Source organism: Bos taurus, chromosome 26 (assembly GCF_002263795.3).
Source record: "Bos taurus isolate L1 Dominette 01449 registration number 42190680 breed Hereford chromosome 26, ARS-UCD2.0, whole genome shotgun sequence".
NCBI classification, from domain to species: domain Eukaryota; kingdom Metazoa; phylum Chordata; class Mammalia; order Artiodactyla; family Bovidae; genus Bos; species Bos taurus.
In genome coordinates this window covers 14,303,032-14,323,642 of record NC_037353.1, presented here as the reverse complement: position 1 = coordinate 14,323,642, position 20,611 = coordinate 14,303,032, and the positions used below count along the sequence as shown (strand labels likewise).

Here is a 20,611-nt window from a genome sequence, read left to right as displayed (position 1 = left end):
TGGGAAGTGAGTTGTAAGTTATCTGGCTTAAAAAGTAAAACAAATTAAAGTTTCAAACAATTGACTCAAGAGGTATCATGATTCCTGATTTCAAACTACACTACAAAGCCACACTAATCAAAACATGGCATTGGTATAAAAATAGACACACAGAACAGTGGAGCAAAGTAGAGTGTCCAGGAATAAACCCACACATACATGGACAACTAATTTACAGCAAAGAAGCCAAGAATATACAATGGGGAAAGGAGAATCTCTTCAATAAACAGGGTTGGGAAAACTGGGCAGCCACACACAAAAATATGGAACTAGACCACCATCATATACTACACATAAAAATTAACTCAAATCGATTAAAAACTTGAAATTGGACTTCTCTGGTGGTACAGTGGATGGGAGTCTGTCTGCCAATGCAGGGGACACAGGTTTGATCTCTAGTGGGAAGATTCCACATGCCACAGAGCAACTACAGCCTGTACACCACAACTACTGAGCCCACACTCCAGATCCCATGAGCCACAACTACTGAGCCCCATGTGTTGCAGCTACTAAAGCCTGAGTGCCTCGAGCCTATGCTCCACAACAAGAGAAGCCACCTCGATGAGAAGCCTGTGTACCACAAGGAAGAGTAGCCCCCACTCACGGCAACTAGAGAAAGCCCAAGCCCATGAGTAGCAACAAAGACACAGCACAACCAAAAATACATAAATTAAAAAACTTAAAAAGACTTGAAATTATAAAGTTCCTATAAGAAAACATAGGAGGTAACCTCCCTGACATTGGTCTTAGCCACGTTTTTTTTTAGATCTGACTCCAAAGGTAAGAGAAACGAAAGCAAAAATAAACAAATGGGACTCCATGAAACTAAAAAACGTTTTCTGCACAGTGAAGGAAACCATCAACAAAATGAAAAAGCAACCCACCAAACAGGAAGAGATTTTTGCAAATCATATATAATAGCAGTTAATATCCAAGCTGTATAATGAACTCACATAATTCAACAACAAAAAACCAAAACAACTCAAAAACTGGGCAGAAGATCTGAAGAGCCATTTCTCTAAAGACATTTTGCTGGCCATATAGATGGCCAGCAGGCACATGAAAAGATGTTCAACATCACTAACCATGAGGAAAATGCAAATCAAAACTTCAATGAGGTATCACCTCATATCTATTAGAATGGCTATTATAAAAAACAAACAATCCCCAAACCCAGAAATAATAAGTACTGGAGAGAATGTGGAGAAAAGGGAACCCTCATATGCTGTTGGTGAGAATGTAAACTGGTGTAACCACTATGGAAAACAATATGGAGATTCCTCAAAAAATTAAGAGTAGAACTGCCATATGATCTAGCTATTTCAGTTGTGTATATTTCTTTGAAAAAAAAGGAAAAATAGTAATTTGAAAGTATATACACCACTATGATCACTGAAGCATAATTTACAATAGCCAAGATATGAGAACAACCTAAGTGTCCATGAATGGATAATGAAAATGTGCCATATATATGTATATATACAACAGAATGCTACATAGCTATAAAAAAAGGAAGGAAATCTTGCCATTTGCAACAACATGGATGGACCAGGAGGGTATTATGCTAAGTGAAATAAGTCAGATTGAGAAAGACAAATACCATAGGATTTCACTTTTATGTAGAATCAAACAAAACAAAAACAAACTCAGATACACAGAACAGACTGGTGGTTACCAGAGGGTTAGGAGCTGGGGGAGGGTGAAATAGATGGTAATTCGATTTATGATAGTGGTCACTGTAGTGTTCACAAATACCCATTTATAATGTTATACACCTGAAATTTATATGATGTTATATACCAATTTTAACTCAATAAAAAAATAGCTAAATTAACATTTTTCACAAATTGATTTACAGAAAAGGAAATATTCAAACTAGGAAGTGGTTTAAATAAGTAAGCCTCCAACTAAAACTGAATTCTAAAATATATTTTAGTAAGCAAAATTATAACAATTTTTTGACATTTTTTATACTTACAGGCAAATGAGTAAACACTTGAAAGATGCTTCTCAAAAAATTAATAAGATCCATTAAATAACCACTAGCTCTTCCATCTGGCTCAGACATTGTCCAGTCATAATCAGCAAGCTGAACGAATTCATCAATTTTTTGATTAAGCTTGGTATATATTTCTCCCTCTGCTGCATGTCGGGCATCCTGACAGGATACAACAAAACAAAAAGTAAAAATCAAGTTACAGAATCAGGTTAAAAAAAAAGTTTTCTTAAAATTCCAAATTTTATTTTTTATATTTCTTTGGTTTAATATTTTAAACATTTATTCAAAATCCAACAAAACTGTAGGATTTCTGGTTGAAAGTACTCTATTTGACATCACTTTTCCCCCCAACTTCACTTTTACCTTTTTTGTCTTTATTTGGTAGTATAACTTATTAATTATCAATTCTGAACTGTTCTCACACCTCTAAGACCCTTCGGAGAAACAGAAATGGAAAACAAAAGTTGTCAAGAATGCAGACGACTTATATCCACTGACCCACTGAGGGAAACTAAGTTGGACTATCACATAAGAAATTAAATCATTACTGGTGTTTTGAGTAGAAGAGGCCCACCTCCCCACCCACTGCTCCCAAAAAGGTTAACTTCTCAAAACAAAAGAAATGGAGTGACCAAAAAAAGCAGAGTAAGAATACTCAAACATTTTCTGATCCATTAAAGCAACAAGAAAACTAGCAAAAATTGTCAAATCAATTTTTCCAGAAGTCTGGAAATTAATTCAAAACCTGCAGCAATTCAAGGAGGATCTACTCATGAAAAACTGCTGAACCTTGGTATGGAAATAAGCTCTGTGATGTTTTAATGTGCCCCTTTTCACTTTTCCTCACTAGCTCCAGGTTCACAGTATCCTTGAAAATCAATATCCCACAGTCAGTCAGTCAGTTCAGTCGCTCAGTCATGTCCGACTCTTTGCGACCCCATGAATCACAGCACGCCAGGCCTCCCTGTCCATCACCAATTCCTGGAGTCCACCTAAACCCATGTCCATCGAGTCGGTGACGCCATCCAACCATCTCATCTTCTGTCATCCTCTTCTCCTCCTGCCCTCAATCTTTCCCAGCATCAGGGTCTTTTCAAATGAGTCACCTCTTCGCATCAGGTGGCCAAAGTACTGGAGTTTCAGCTTCAACATCAGTCCTTCCAATGAACAACCAGGACTGATCTCCTTTAGAATGGACTGGTTGGATCTCCTTGGAATCCAAGGGACTCTCAAGAGTCTTCTCCATCACCACAGTTCAAAAGCATCAATTCTTGAGCACTCAGTCCAACTTCACAGTCCAACTCTCACATCCACACATGACCACTGGAAAACCATAGCCTTGACTAGAGGGACCTTTGTCGGCAAAGTAATGTCTCTGCTTTTGAATATGCTATCTAGGTTGGTCATAACTTTCCTTCCAAGGAGTAAGCATCTTTTAATTTCATGGCTGAAGTCACCATCTGCAGTGATTTTGGAGCTCCCCAAAATAAAGTTACCACTGTTTCCACATCTATTTGCCGTGAAGTGATGGGACCGGATGCCATGATCTTAGTTTTCTGAATGTTGAGCTTTAAGCCAACTTTTTCACTCTCCTCTTTCACTTTCATCAAGAAGCTCTTTAGTTCTTCTTCACTTTCTGCCATAAGGGTGGTGTCATCTGCATATTTGAGGTTATTGATATTTCTCCCGGCAATCTTGATTCCAGCTTGTGCTTCCTCCAGCCCAGCATTTCTCATGATGTACTCTGCATATAAGTTAAATAATCAGGGTGACAATATACAGCCTTGACATACTCCTTTTTCTATTTGGAACCAGTGTGTTGTTCCATGTCCAGTTCTAACTGTTGCTTCCTGACCTGCATACAGGTTTCTCAAGAGGCAGGTCAGGTGGTCTGGTATTCTCATCTCTTTCAGAATTTTCCAGTTTATTGTGATCCACACAGTCAAAGGCTTTGGCATAGTCAATAAAGCAGAAATAGATGTTTTTCTGGAACTCTCTTGCTTTTTCGATGATCCAGCGGATGTTGGCAATTTGGTCTCTGGTTCCTCTGCCTTTTCTAAAACCATCTTGAACATCAGGAAGTTCACGGTTCACATATTGGTGAAGCCTGGCTTGGAGAATTTTGAGCATTACTTTCCTAGCCTGTGAGATGAGTGCAATTGTACGGTAGTTTGAGCATTCCTTGGCATTGCCTTTCTTTGGGATTGGAATGAAAACTGACCTTTTCCAATCCTGTGGCCACTGCTGAGTTTTCCAAATTTGCTGGCATACTGAGTGCAGCACTATCACAGAATCATCTTTCAGGATTTGAAATAGCTCAACTGGAATTTCATCACCTCCAGTAGCTTTGTTCGTAGTGATGCTTTCTAAGGCCCACTTGACTTCACATTCCAGGACGTCTGGCTCTAGGTGAGTGATCACACTATCGTGATTATCTGGGTCATGAAGATCTTTTTTGTACAGTTCTTCTGTATATTCTTGCCACCTCTTCTTAATATCTTCTGCTTCTGTTAGGTCCATACCATTTCTTTTATTGAGCCCATCTTTGCATGAAATGTTCCCTTGGTATCTTTAATTTTCTTGAAGAGATCTCTAGTCTTTCCCATTCTGTTGTTTTCCTCTATTTCTCTGCACTGATCACTGAGGAAGGCTTTCTTATCTCTCCTTGCTATTCTCTGGAACTCTGCATTCAAATGGGTGTATCTTTCCTTTTCTCCTTTGCTTTTCACTTCCCTTCTTTTCACAGCTATTTGTAAGGCCTCCTCAGACAGCCATTTTGCTTTTTTGCATTTCTTTTTCTTGGGGATGTTGTTGATTCCTGTCTCCTGTACAATGTCACGAACCTCATTCCATAGTTCATCAGGCACTGTGTCTATCAGATCTAGTCCCTTAAATCTATTTCTCACTTCCACTGTAAGGCATTTGATTTAGGTCATACCTGAATGGTCTAGTGGTTTTGTCCACTTTCTTCAATTTCAGTCTGAATTTGGCAATAAGGAGTTCATGATCCAAGCTACAGTCAGTTCCCGGTCTTATTTTTGCTGACTGTATAGAGCTTCTCCATCTTTGGCTGCAAAGAATATAATCAATCTGATTTCGGTGTTGACCATCTGGTGATGTCCATGTGTAGGGTCTTCTCTTGTGTTGTTGGAAGAGGGTGTTTGCTACGACCAGTGTGTTCTCTTGGCAGAACTCTATTAGCCTTTGCCCTGCTTCATTCTGTACTCCAAGGCCAAATTTGCCTGTTATTCCAGGTGTTTCTTGACATCCTACTTTTGTATTCCAGTCCCTTATAATGAAAATGACATCTTTTTTGGGTGTTAGTTCTAGAAGGTTTTGTAGGGTTCATAGAACTGTTCAGCTTCTTCAGCATTACTGGTCGGGGCATAGACTTGGATTACCATGATACTGAATGATTTGCCTTGGAAACAAACAGAGATCATTCTGTCATTTTTGAGATTGCATCCAAGTACTGCATTTCGTACTCTTTTGTTGACTATGATGGCTACTCCATATCTTCTAAGGGATTCCTGCCCACTGTAGTAGATATAATCGTCATCTGAGTTAAATTTACCCATTCAAGTCCATCTTGATTCCTAGAATGTTCAGTTCACTGATTTCTAGAATGTTGATGTTCACCCTTGTCATCTCATGTTTGACCCACATCAGTGGTAAAAACCTGTGTTGGCCTGTCAGCGAACACAGCAGGGGCAGAATGAGTTGGCACTCCTTTAAAGCCATATTCCCAGAGAATTATCATTATGTGATCTATCTGGTGATTGCCTGGAAGACTCCACTTGCAGAGATGTCCTTTACATGACCTAAAAACAGGATTGTTGAGAGCAAAAAGGCTTTTTCCTGGGAGCATTTGTTAAAAACAATTAGAGGCAATTGCGTAACATCACAGACACTTTAGGTGGCAGATAACAACTAGGGTACACACTAAGCGAACCAAAAAGCTTAAAAGGAAAAACTTGGGAATGAAATGTCCATAGATGGCTTTGAAAAGCTCTGACGTATTCCTGGGAAGCTAGAAGACTGTGTACACGTGTAGGGCTGTGAACATACTCCAGAAAGACCTGAGAAAGCTCTAAGCTCTCATTTATAGCTGACCCTGAAGTTCTGTGTAAGAAGGACGTGAAGGTTAACGCAGAGGTGTCAAATGCCTGATTGCTGAAGGCATGCCCCAATAAATACAGAGAGTCCCTCAAAAAGACTGGGAGACTGATTGGTTCCAGATTTTTATGGAAATCTGTGTCCAATCATTAGCTGGTCACTAAGCTAACTAAGCAGAGACTTCAGTGGCCACAGATGACAAAAAATACAGACTTTACAGAATTAATTCAGAAAAGTCATGAAACAACCAACCATCTACCAGGAAGAAACAACAAACCTTGGGGAGAAAGGAGAATCTGATTATCAGAATTGCCACATTACAATACGACTTTATTTTTAATTTTCTTTGGCATATAATTGATTTACAATGTTGTGTTAGTTTCAGATGTACAGCAAAGTAAATCAGTTATACACACATATCCACTCTTTTTTAAGATTCTTTTCCCATATAGGCCATTACAGAATATTGAGTAGAGTTCCCTATGCTATAGAGTAGGTTCTAATTAGTTATCTATCGGAGTGTGCATATGTCAATCTCAATCAATATGTCAATCTCAATCTCCCAGTTTCTCTCTCCCCCACTTATCCCCTGATAACCATAAGTTTGTTTTCCACATCTGTGATTCTACTTCTGTTTTGTAAATAAGTTCATTTGTACCTGCTTTTAAGGTTTCACATATATGTGATATCGTATGGTATTTATCTGTGTCTGACTTACTTCACTCAGTATGACAATCTCTAGATCCATCCATGTTACATTATCTTAAATGTCCAGATTTCAATAAAATTTGAAAGTTGCACAAAGAAACAAGAAAGTATGAGACACTGGACTTATAAGACAAAGGTTTTAAATCAGTCTTTAAAATAATCAAAGAACTAAAGGAAAATAATGAGAACAATACCTGACAAAATTAAGTATAAAGAGATAGAAACTACTTGAAAATAAAGAACCTAATAGAAATTCTGTAGTTGAAAAATACAATAAATGAAACAAACAAAAAAATCACTCCAGGAGTTCAACAGCACATCTGAGCAGGCAGAAGACAACGACAATTTGATCAACAATATAAACCAACTAGGCCTAACAGACATCTATTGAACATTCAACATTAGCAGACCGTGCATCAGTCCCAAATGAACACGGGACACTATCCACAACAGAGCAAATGTTAGGTCATAGAACAAACCTTTAAAGCAAGGTTCCCCAACCAGGCCATCTAGCAGGAAGTGAACAGATGTGAATCTAAAATTGCCCACCTCCCACTTCACCCCATCCCCACCTGTGGAAAAGCTGTCTTTCATGAAAAAAGTCCCTGGTACCAAAAAGCTAGGACTGGGGCTTTAAAAGACTGATATCATACAAAGTATGATCCTTGACTACAATGGAATGGATATTTCTGGCAAAACTAATACTTATTGGAAATCCCCTGGTGGTCCAATGGTTGAGACTCCATGCTTTCACTGCTGAGGACACAGGTTCAATTTCTGGTCAGGGAACTATTATCCCACAAACCATGCATCATGGCCAAAAAGCAAAACACACACACCAAAAAAACCTAATACTATTTAAATTCATGTCTTGACTAAGAGGAGACCTAAGTATCACTCACCATTATCAGTCACATACATTTGAACACAACTTAACCTAAGGTATCATTTGTATCATGTCCTATGAATTAAAGCGGTATAAAGACACTGAGACATCTTTCACCCTCAAGGATCTCACAATTCAGGAAGAGAATCAATACTACAAAACATGATTAGTGCTGCTGCTGCTGCTAAGTCACTTCAGTCATGTCCGACTCTGTGCGACCCCACAGACGGCAGCCCACCAGGCTCCACCGTCCCTGGGATTCTCCAGGCAAGAACACTGGAGTGGGTTGCCATTTCCTTCTGCACACTACTGAAGTTCAATCCCTTGGGTTGGGAAGATCCCCTGAAGAAGGGAATGGCTACCCACTCCAGTATTCTTGCATGGAGAACTCCATGGACAGAGGAGCTTGGCAGCCTACAGTCCATGGGGTTGTGAAGAGTCGGACACAACTGAGTGAAGAACATTTTCACTTTTATCAGAGGAATAAAACAAAGCAGGCTGAGGGACTTCCCTGGTGGTCCAATGGTTAAGACTCTGAGCTCCCCAATCAGAGGCCTGAGTTTGATACATGGTTGGGGAACTAAGATCCCACATGCCTCTGGCCAAAAAACCAAAACATAAAACAGAAGCAGTATTGTTACAAATTCAGTAAAGGCTTTTTTTAAAAAAAAAAAAGTCCACATCAAAAAAATCTTAAAAAAAAAAGAAAAAGAATAGAAGGAAAGAAGCACACAAAAAGATTTCATTATATCTTTTTTTTGTATTTATACACTAGAATACACTGAGTTATTTGGTAAGATATTTCTAAAAAAATGATCACTAATTATCACTTACGAGACTGTTAGGAAAATCAGTTTGGACTTCCGAGAGAGTAGTACTACAGTTGAAACCAAAACACTCTCAATCCTTATGATCTGATTAGAAAGTCAAGAACACATCAACTAACTCCTAAATTAAATTTTAAATGAATCAGCTTATAAACAAAGCAACTAATTTCTTCTTTGCTTCTTAAGGGACTTCCCAGGTAGCACAGTAGTAAAGAATCTGCCTGCCAATGCAGGAGGTGTTAAGAGATGCAGGTATGATCCCTGGGTCAGGAAGATTCCCTGGAGTAGGAAATGACAACCTACTCCAGTATTCTTGCCTGGTGAATTTCATGGACAGAGGAGCCTGGCGGGGGTCCCAAAGAGTTGGACATGAATGAGTGCACGCAGGCACATGTGTGTATGTGCGCGCGCGCACACGCACGCGCATGCACACACACACACACACACACACACACACACACACACACACACACACACACACACACACACTGCTTGTTAAAGAAATAGTGCCCTCTGGAGGCAGAAACATATCTCACATAACTTAAGAACTTTTTAATTTCAACGTACAAAAATTAAGTGATATCATACTATCAGCGGTTCTTGACCACAGATGTGCAACAAAATCACTCAAAGAACTATTTTAAACAGATATATGCACAAACTCCACGCTAGTCCTCATAGACTATAAGCATATGTGTTTTAAATAAAAGATAAGTAGTAATATCACTGAAAATTTTAGTAAACATCTATGATTTATCATCTACTATCTTTTCTCCCTTCTTGGAAAAGTCTGCAAATATATTTTGGAAAAATCACTCTGCCCCCATTCACAGCTCTATTTGGTCTGGAGAGAACTGAATCTCTATCTAGTGCCAAGGATGGATACTGATGAGCTGATCATCCTCTTAACTCACAGGGAGTTCCACAGCAGCTAGCTATCTGCTTTTAGATTGATAGAGCATGAGGATATAAGGTTTAAAATTGTGACCTCGCAGCTGTTTTGCTACTAGAGAAGAAAACCTACAGCTGCCATTATAGGCTGAACATGAGGCCCAAACTACAAAAAGCGGAGTTAAAAATTAAAAGATGGAGGGACTATGGACACTCAATTCTACTTTAGGTTTTCCTAAGTTGTCATTTTCTGTATTTGCCTATTACTCCAATTTTGGTGGCAGCAGTGTGGTCTGTGATTTCACTTCTCTGAAAGATCAAGGAAGAGTTGTTGATATTTTCACAATCTTCTCAGCTTTTCACTTGTCAGGACAGAGTGACAACTTCCTAGCTCTTTACATGCCAGACTGGAAAAATGGAAGTCTGTGTTCATTTTTTAATTGAGCTATATCTATTTATAATTAGTGCCTGTATAAATTGTATATGTTTATATATGAATGTTATTTTTTTAAGTGTTTTTTAGAGTCCATGTACCATGCCCTTGCTCCACAGGAGGAAAATTTCAAGTCCTTAATCAAAGATAATTTACCACTATCACTTTAGCCATAATAAAAAAAAAATTTGCTACATACTCATCAACAGATTAAAAAAGGCAAACTGATGAAGATCACAAGTATATACTTTCTAGGCACTTACACCTGCAATCACTGCCAGGACTCAAAAGGAAAGAACTCTTCAGGGCGGCAGGTTGGAAATGCTTCATGGAGCAAAGTTAAAGAGCTCTGATGCCAAACAGAAAGAATTGGGCCATTCCTCTACTACACAGATTAAAAGGGGAATGCTATTCCCGCTTTCCCCTCTGTTCTGATGCAAATCTTTCTAGTTAGAAGTCTTATATTAGCTTCAAGTAACTCTCAGTGTGGGTCCACGTTAATTTAAAAAAAACTGCAGTACTGCTGAAGGGCAGGAACCATTTACTTTATCACTCACAGATTTAGTACAATGAAAGGCAAGCTAACGAGACAGTCTACACAGTATTTCATAAAGTAAACAAATATATAAAATCACACACTTTGTATATGCATATGTGGGATTTTGGAGTATGGGTAATGGATGTATGGGTAAAAGGACCATGCATACAAGTGCTTATTTCTATAATCATTAAGTAACATAATAGGAATATGCTTGATCAGGCCATTGGACTGAAAAGAATTAGGCTGAAGAGGTTAACTAAGCAATCCATGCTAATGTCTGTAATCAAAACTGTACTTTAATCATCTACAGACTACTCACTATGAATGGAAATTCCCCCAATCTCCCTCAGGAATTCACTTTAATATTGATTTACCAATTCTCCCTGTTGAATTGCTTTCTTGTATCACAGTTTAAGATAAATAATTCCTCTTGAAACAGATCAAAGGCAGAACTGAAGAACACTTAATCTTCACATATTGAGCTTGAAATAGCTCTTGTTTTTATATCATCAAACAGAAACGGTTTCCTAAGTTCTGTGTGAAAGTAAAAAATAAACAATAAAAAATAAGGATGCTCTACCATTTGTACAAGCTGAACTTGATTTCCTGATTTCCAAGAAAAGTCAAGGAGTATATCTTATGACAGTTGTACTTTCAGCTAAATATCTACAACTTAAGGAACACTGGCAATATGGACCAGAGCTAACACTTCTAAATTTCCTCCCAACAGGATGATTCTGAGAAGTGTATGTAGTTCCAGGATTCCTTAATCTAAAGCATCATGTTCCAGTATCTGTGGCACTCTGACTTACAACTGGTAATAAAAATTGCTTGACGATCCCTTGATCAATGCATTTCATGTTTTAATCAGAGTATAGGGTTAGCCTATTAAATATAATGCGAATCGTTAAATATGCTTACAATTCCAGTCCCCAGTAAATCCCTTCTTGACAGCATATGAGTAACACATGGACATAAGGACAGAAAACAATAAAGAAAGAGGATTGTATAAAATCTAACATTGAAGCAAAGAATCAATCAGCCTGTGGATAAATAAATGTTCATAAACTTGTGGAATCTCCTTCTATATTATGGTACTTATTATATCATATTTTCAAGTGTATTTTTACAGTTTTCCCTCCTTAGGTCCTTGAAGGCAGGGATTTATTTCTCTATTTTCAGCACCTAACAGAGCGCTCGGAGCACAGATCATGTACAACAAATGGCACTGCGCTAAGTATCCCCTTTAATCCTCATAATAACTGTATGACACAGATAATATATTACTACTCTAATTTTATAGATGATAAACCCAGGAGTCATTAAAATGAAAGAATGTGGCAAAGTCACACAGTAGTCTAACTCCAGAGTATATGCTTGCAATTATTGTACTATTTGCTGCTGTTCACTCAGTCAAGTCCAACTCTTTGTGACCCCTAGACTGCAGCATGCCAGGCTTCCCTGTCCTTCACCTTCTTCTGGAACTTGCTCAAACTCATGTCCATTGAGTCGGTAATGCCATCCAGTCATCTCATCCTCTGTCATCCCCTTCTCCTCCTACCTTCACCCTTTCCCAGAATCAGGGGCTTTTCCAGTGAGTCAGTTCTTCGTATCATGTAGCCAAAGTATTGGAGCTTCAGCGTCGGCATCAGTCCCTCCAAGGAATATTTAGGATTGATTTCCTTTAGGATTGACTGTTTGCTCTCCTTACAGTCCAAGGGACTCTCAAGAGTCTTCTCCAACACCACAGTTCAAAACTGAATATGTGAATGCCTGTTTTGTCCAGCTTCTATCTCAGTTGTTATAAATAATTTTATTAATTTGTCCACTCAGATATCATCTGCATTTGTGTCTTATGGATCAGGATGACTACATGTGCTCAAGAATCATCAGAGGAGCACATCTGGGGCTCAGGCTGCTAATTTTAGGAAACTAAGGGTCTTCTCCTGACTTAACACTTTCAAAGTCTGATTACTGTTAACGTTAGTTATATCTAAATACAAGTATTCTGAATTTCTAAAATATAAGTGATTATACTATGATCTTAAGGGATAAACTGGGTAATTTATCATGACTTCCCAGGTGGCACAGTGGTAAAGAATCCACATGCCAATGAAGGAGATGCAAGGGACATGGGTTTGATCCCTGCATCTGGAAGATTCCCTGGAGAAGGAAATGGCAACCCACTCTAGTATTCTTGCCTGGGAAATCCCATGGAGAGACGAACCTGGCTGGCTATGGTCCATGAGGTCACAAAAAAGTCGGATATGACCAAGCGACTGCTGCTGCTGCTGCTAAATCGCTTCAGTCGTGTCCGACTCTGTGCGACCCCATAGACGGAAACCCTCCAGGTTCCCCTGTCCCTGGGATTCTCCAGGCAAGAACACCGGAGTGGGTTGCCATTTTCGTCTCCAATGCATGAAACTGACAAGTGAAAGTGAAGTCGCTCAGTCGTGTCCAACTCCTAGCGACCCCATAGACTGCAGCCTACCAGGCTCCTCTGTCCATGGGATTTTCCAGGCAAGAGTACTGGAGTGGGGTGCCATTGCCGTCTCCAAAATGTCTGCTTACAGTGACTGAAATAAAAACTTTTGGTCAGATTTTTACATACCTTAAAAGTAGAAAGTCCATAAAGTCTTGTGGTATGGACAGTTTCTTGAGAAATATTTGTAATATTAGTTATAAAGTCCTCAAGGTATTTGCAGGCTTGTTCTAGGTGTGTGGTATTTATGATGATTTGCACTAGCTAGAAAATAGAAAATATCTTCAGTAAAATGCAGGTTACATGTATATACAAAGTCATTACATTTTTAAAAATAGGATTATTACTTTCAGCAACTGTACCATTTCTGCATAATTATAGCAGAAATTATAGCAATTAATACAACTGATTATCTGGTATCAAAAGCCTGCTACAAATACTGCTTATGAATGCTATCATTAAAAAAAATAGTCTATCAATTAATTTCAAATAACTTTTCAAGATACTTTTTCAGATTTTATACATTCACAAAGTTAAAAAAGAGTATTTTCACTTCATGTAAAGTCTGACAAACATAAATCTCTATATATCTTCTAACATCTTCAACTACCCACTATTCTCCATGTAAACCCTTTTCCCTCATATCACTTGAATTTACAATGAGACTTTAGTTTTAAAACAAATCCACTTCTATCAATAAATTTAAAATGAAAAGTTAGTTTTATGGGATGATGTTCAGCAATAAATTTATAATAATTGTTTCATACAATGAAACATTTAGCTATAAATATCTTTTTAACCTACCTCTGTCAAACCTATATGAGGTTTTTTAATAAGATTCAGTAAACAGCTACTCAAAGTTCTGGTCAGCAGCAGATTTGTAGATTTTCTAAGCATATCATCTATTTCTGTTGAGCTGAAAACAAAGGTTGATATCATTAAGCTTTCCACAAGGGTTATAGTTAGTTTCCTAAATAATTTAATGCAATTTACTAAAGTAACTTGCTCCAATTTTTTAATATTGTTATATGAATTACAATCATTCATATTTATTAACTCACATATTTCAATTCAACTTAGTTTCACAAAAAGGATACTTGCCATAAATGAAAATGTTCATTTATAGAAAAATTTAATTGTATTCAATTAACTGTTACAGTAAAACCATAGGGTACTTAGTATAAGGAAATAAAACTTCTTAAATTATGACTCCACTGTGTGACAGCCAATGACACTTTATATATGTGTATATAAAGACACTTTATATACACTATAGTTAAAATTATTTTTAAAATACAAATTGATGTGAACTGTCTGGATATAATTAATTGCTAGATTCAATTTTAATATAACTAAGCTATCCATTTCCACTGAGTTTCTTTTTTTAAAGATTTAAAGAAATTAACTGCCTTACACTAGTTTTAATTTGGGAGAGGGAGGAACTAACCTTATGTTTCTTAGCATCCTAAACATTGCTAAAAAAGGACTAAAAAGACTATTTTCTTCTAACCACTAGGCCTTTAATTTCAGTAAATAATGATATATTTTTTTGGTATACAGCCTCATAACCAAAACAATTAAGCTGTGTCCTAGATCAAGTTTTCACAGTCTTAGCACTACTGACATACATACAGGCTAGACAGTTCTTTGTTGTAGGGCTGTCTTGTACCATTGAAAGATGTGTAGCAGCATCCCTGGCCTCCATCCGCCTGATGCAGGTAGCATTCTTTCCCCTAGTCGTGACAACCCAAAATGTCTCTAGATGGTATCAGATATACCTTGGGGGAAAAAACTGCCCCAACTGAGACTCACTGACTCAAATACAGTCTAACATTTTAATTTTAGCACCCTTCTACTTTTTATTAAAATATTACTCTTACAAATCTATGAAGCACAAATATTTACTAGTTTATATTAATATTTATTTTAAATATGCAAATAGAGCATGATTTGATAAATCACAGGTAATTTTCACTACTATCCTAATGTTCTCCATTTTAATGCAGGTATTCTTCAATTTCTGCCAACTCTAATTCTGGCAGACCTGAGGAGACTATGTCTCTCTGATTCTTTTTATCTAAAGCCAAGACTGCCCAGGCAATGTATATAATTTCAGTAGGGTTTCAGGGTTACACAGCAGCAAACTAACAGAAAACTCTAATCTATCAATAGTGTCCCTAGAACAAGCAACGTACTCACGCTGATAAAAAGGAGGTGGTTGCCAACTCCTCTGGTTTCTTTTCTGACACACTCAAAATTATGCTTAAAGACACCCTGTATAGCATCCTTTTCAGATGAAAAGTTATCCATGACAGATAATGTCTTTTATTTCCCCTGAACTTCCTTGAATGCTGAATCAATACGTCTTTTTCTTCCATAAGTAAAAGCAGAGAAAGAAAACCTATCAGCACCTATGTCCTATTGGTACTGGTAAGATTTACCCAACAATCACCAGGATTTCCCCCACAAGGCTTTTATCCTAACTGAGCCAATTTTTCCCTTAACTCCTTGTCTTTTGAGATTATAACTTGTACTCTTCCTAATTTTTAAATAGCATTTCACAGTAATTAAATCTTAATATACAATGAATCTCCTAAATTATGCTACAGCTTAACCTTTTATGAAAGCTGAAAATTTCTTAAAGGTCATATTAGATCCAGATGTTTCCTCTGCAACCAAATAACGGAGACTTTGGAGTTTCTTCATGAAGTCATTTCATCACTGGCCCTGCTTTTATTCACATATAAAAAGAAACCCAAACATTTTTACTATAAGAGCTCTAAAGCATCTCCTTGTTCTAAAAATTTAACTGCAAAATGTTTAAACATAATAAAAGAGCTTTAAACACACAAAGTTATTTTCTATAACTCTTTTACTGACAAATAAAAAAAAAAAAGCAACGCCAGTAGCTCAATTTTAGGTCACAGATATAAATTTTTTAAATAAAAATACATGTCAGAAAGCTGATAATCAAGAATAAATTTATATACTTTCATATTAACTATGCTGTTTCTGTATTCTGAGGTAGTTATTACTTCATTAACAAAATGAAAATAGGCAATGTACTTAGTAAAGCTAATTTTTTAAAAACGTAAGCATAAATGCCTTGCAAGATGAATAACACAGTATAAGAGTCAATGAGAACTGAATACTGAAGTAACAAAATGACAATATTTTTATCAAGAAGAGAAGGAAAAACTAGACAATGTTTCCTGCTGTAGCATTAATATACAACATTTACCTTTTAGAATACTAGGAGTTCATAGGTAAAAAGAATCAGAACTGAAGGGGAAGTAGGGAAGCTTTTGGGAAAATTACACATAATATTGTGACTAATGGCTTTTATCTTTGGTATTACAAATGCTGTAAAAAAATCAAATAACAATAGAAATCCACTGCCTCTCCTCTGTAAAGAAACAAAATAAAAGTTAATTCTAAGATGCTAAATTTCTATACTTCCTACCAATTAACAATATCTTAACTAAGTATCAGTCCTGTGTTTCAGGAATCAACAGATTAGATTAGATAATAAAAAATACTTGTCAGGATATACATATTATACATGATACCCAGTGTTAAAGTAATATATATTTAAAGGAAAAATGAGGAGGACCAGTTTATAAATTCAGGATTGCAGCTTCAAGAATAATTCTACAATATAACATTTGAGCCAAGTTGTAGGATGACTGTTGAGATACTCCTTTTTTCTCCTTTTCACTTGCATACTTTACCCCAAAGTAAAAAATGAATGTATGCATCGTTGTTTTCAAAGGTAACTATAACCAGAATCAATTTGAGTGTATATAAACAAAGTTAAGTCCACCCAAGTGTAAGTCAAATTCTTTTTTGTCCCTTAACTTTGTCATCTAATTATTCATAAATACTCTAATTTTAGGGCCCCTAAACACTTTTTTGAGTGTGTGTGTATGTGTGTGTGCAATGCCTTTCTATTAATTATACTGAATGAGTTTTACTAGATAATTCTTATATGGATAATTTCATACATGCATTTAAGATAAAGATAAATCTGATATGCACAGATTTATCATAAATACCACAAAAGCGCCATCTACCAAGAGCATGATTAAAACAAAAAAACCAAAGAATATTAAAAAACCCAAAGAATATCTAAAATCATGATATTAAATTGATAAAAATTCACTTTATACATGGAAAATTATTCATATGAAACAATTCAGGTGAATCAAAGACAGTTATAAATTGTGCAAACTCAGGAGTGCAATAAAAATCTCTGAATCAAATAATGTAGCTGATGGCATTCAGTTAATGAATATAAAATAATGCTAAACAGTCCATCTAAAGTCAATCTGGAATCATGATCTGTTGTTATGGTATCAGTGAAAATGAAAGTGAAAAGTCACTCAGTCGTGTCTGACTCTTTGTGACCCCATGAACTACACAGTCCTGGGGACTTCAGGGACTATATATCTCCTCCTGGAGAAGGGAAAGGCTACCCATTCCAGTCTTCTGGCCTGGAGAATGGACTATACAGTCCATGGAATTCTCCAGGCCAGAAGACTGGAATGGGTAGCCTTTCCCTTCTCCAGGAGATCTTCCCAACCCAGGGACTGAATCCAGGTCTCCCACATTGCAGGCGGATTCTTTAACAGCTGAGCCACAAGGGAAGCCCCATGGTATCAGAATCACTACCAAATTGATTATATATTTCTAAAAATAGCTTGTTAACTACACTGATTCATAAAATGTGTGACTTGTGATATTGACAACGAGAGAAATTTACATAGATAATTATCTTTTATAGCATGAAACATTTCTCATTGACATTCTGAATCTCTACTACAAAGTGATGTGGGGGAAAAAAAGACATATCAAATGATATGACAAAAACAAGGAAATCACTAGATATGAAAGAATCATTTGATTTGAGCAATCAAAATATATGTTTTGTAATACACTTTGTGTTTTGAATTAAAATAATAAATGCAAACATTTTGTTAGCATTTTGTTATATGAAGTTCTTTCTATCCCCAAATAGTGAATTGGGAGTTGAAATGCAAGTTTTTTATAGTCTTCATTCTGGAACAAATTCACATGACAGACAATAAAGCTAATAGGTGATTTAGTTATTATAATTTAGGTTTTCAAGTTCAAAAGATAGCACAAAAAAACCTGAGAATGTAACACTGTATTGTTTTAGTTGCTAAGTCGTGTCCACCTCTTTGTGACCCCATGGACCGTAGCCTACCAGGCTTCTCTGTTCATGCAATTTCCCAAGCAAGAATACTGGAGTGGGTCGCCATTTCCTTTTCCACAGGATCTTCCTGACCCAGGGATCGAACCCGCATCTCCCGTGGCTCCTGCACTGGCAGGCAGATTCTTTACCACTGAGCTACCAGGGAAACCCAGTGCTCTTTTTAGATATTTTAGATATTTAGATATATAGTGTATATAAGTCAGATGGTTCAGTGGTAAACAATCTGCCTGCCAATGCAGGAGCTGAAGGAGATGTAGGTTCGACCCCTGGGTTAAGAAGATCCCCTGGAAAAGGAAATGGCAACCCACTCCAGCATTCTTGCTGGGATAATCCCACGGACAGAGGAGCCTGGCAGGCTACAGTCCATGTGGTAGGTAGCAAGAGTCAGACACGACTGAGTGACTGAGTATACATGCAGGTATATATGTCAAACCCAATCTCCCAATTCATCCCACCCCCCACTTCTGCCAGTGGTAACCATAACTTTGTTTTGTAATCTGTGCCTGTATTTCAGCTTTGCAAGTAAGCTCATCTGAATTATTTTTCTAGATTCCATATATAAGCAGTGTTGTATGGTATTTGTCTTTCTTTTTCTGACTTACTTCACTCTGTATGACAGTTTCTAGGACCATCCATGTTGCTGCAAATGCCACTGCTTTCTTCCTTTTATGGCTGAGTAATATTTCATTATATATATGCACCGTATCTTCTTTATCCACTCCTCTGTTGATGGACATTTAGGTTGCTTCCATGCCCTGACTATTGTAAATAATATTCCTAAACACTTTTTATATGTTTGTTCCTTTTCACCACTATTGATTCTGACTACTTCAAGTCTTTCTTCATCTGTCTTGAGCCACTGCCTTTATCAATTCAACATGACTATTTCTTCATCCCCTCCAAACTACCATACACATTGAGGCCAGAGTAAACTTTCTAAAATATTCCTCCAGTCATGTCATTTTTTAGTTTAAAATACTTCAACAGTTCCCCAAAGCCTGCAAATAAAATATAAACACTCCCAGCTCTAGTCCCACATCTGATACTGTAGTAATCCATCCTGTTTTATGCCTTATGTGCCTACCATGCGCCAAGCTACACTGAGTGCTCTATATACATACATCACTTCATTTAATTCTTAAAATAAACTATGAGTTATTTCTCTCATTTTATAAATGAGGAAACTACAATTTGATTGCCCAAGGTCCTACTACAGTGTGTCAGCATCAAGACTCAAACTAAGATGTAAGTCTGAAGCTTATGTTCTTAACTACTACACTATACTGCCTCTTTTAGATTAGAACTTTTAAATGGAAAAATAAAAGGAAAAAAATAGGTATAAATTTTGGCAGCTCTCAGACCATTAGAGCTCCACTATTGAAAACTACCATTGTAAAAAAGTTTGTAAAAAGTTTGTCATTCTGTTTCAATGAATACTCATTTGTATCCATTGTTTTCCAATGCTGAATGATAACAGTGTGTTATGTTGTACAGTTCAGAGAATACGTTACTTCTAGTTAGTTTTATGATTGCAGTTATAAGCTAATGTCTTTAAAACATATCTTTAGAAACTACAGTATGAGAGGCTAGTAGAGTATGATGAGGCAGTGGTTCTTAGAGCACATCAGAATCCCCCAGAGAACTTGAGTAAAGCCAAGGGTCCCATCCTCAGTTTCTAACTCAGTAGGTCTGCTGCTGCTGCTGCTGCTGCTAAGTCACTTCAGTCGTGTCCGACTCTGTGCGACCCCATGGACAGCAGCCCACCAGGCTCCCCCGTTCCTGGGATTCTCCAGGCAAGAACACTGGAGTGGGTTGCCATTTCCTTCTCCAATGCATGAAAGTGAAAAGTGAAAGTGAAGTCGCTCAGTCGTGTCCGAATCTTAGCGACCCCATGGACTGCAGCCCACCAGGCTCCTCCATCCATGGGATTTTCCAGGCGAGAGTACTGGAGTGGGGCGTCATTGCCTTCTCCATCAGTAGGTCTAAGGTTGCATTTCCAGCATTTTCCCATGTGATGCTAAGGCTGCTGGTCTGGGGACTATACTTTGAGAGTCATTGGCTTGTGAGAAACACACACTACAGAGTGCTATGTATTAGGTATTTGTATTCCTTTCCTTTCCTTTGCTCTCTAACTCATATTCTCTCAGAACAAAAATTAAGAAATCTTTTAAAGAATCCCTATGCACAAAAAAAAAGCAGTATGAAACCTAAAATCAGGTAACTCTTTTACCCTGGCAGAACACACATTTTATTTACTATTTATTTACACATTGTTTAAATCCAAAATAGTGGTAGCTTACCATAAGAGACACACATACAACAAGAAAAAAACAACTGTCATTGGCCTCACTGTTTTGGCCTGAAAAATACCTATTTATTTGAACTGCCTTCATGCCTTTTTATGACTTAAAATTCAGAAGAGGTCCATACTGAAAATGATTATGGCTATTAAT

At 37.2% G+C, this 20,611-nt stretch overlaps 1 protein-coding gene across 10 annotated transcripts in view; it reads right to left on the bottom strand.

Annotated features, from left to right (window-relative positions):
* Window positions 1-20,611, bottom strand: part of EXOC6 (exocyst complex component 6) — a 190,121-nt gene that overhangs the window by 78,103 nt on the left and 91,407 nt on the right. For all 10 annotated transcript variants that reach the window (XM_059881805.1, XM_059881806.1, XM_024985548.2 and 7 more), the window contains 3 exon segments: window positions 13,727-13,838; window positions 13,052-13,186; window positions 2,018-2,197 (listed from right to left, as the gene is read on the bottom strand). In XM_059881805.1, coding sequence (XP_059737788.1) covers window positions 2,018-2,197; window positions 13,052-13,186; window positions 13,727-13,838 — 427 coding nt within the window.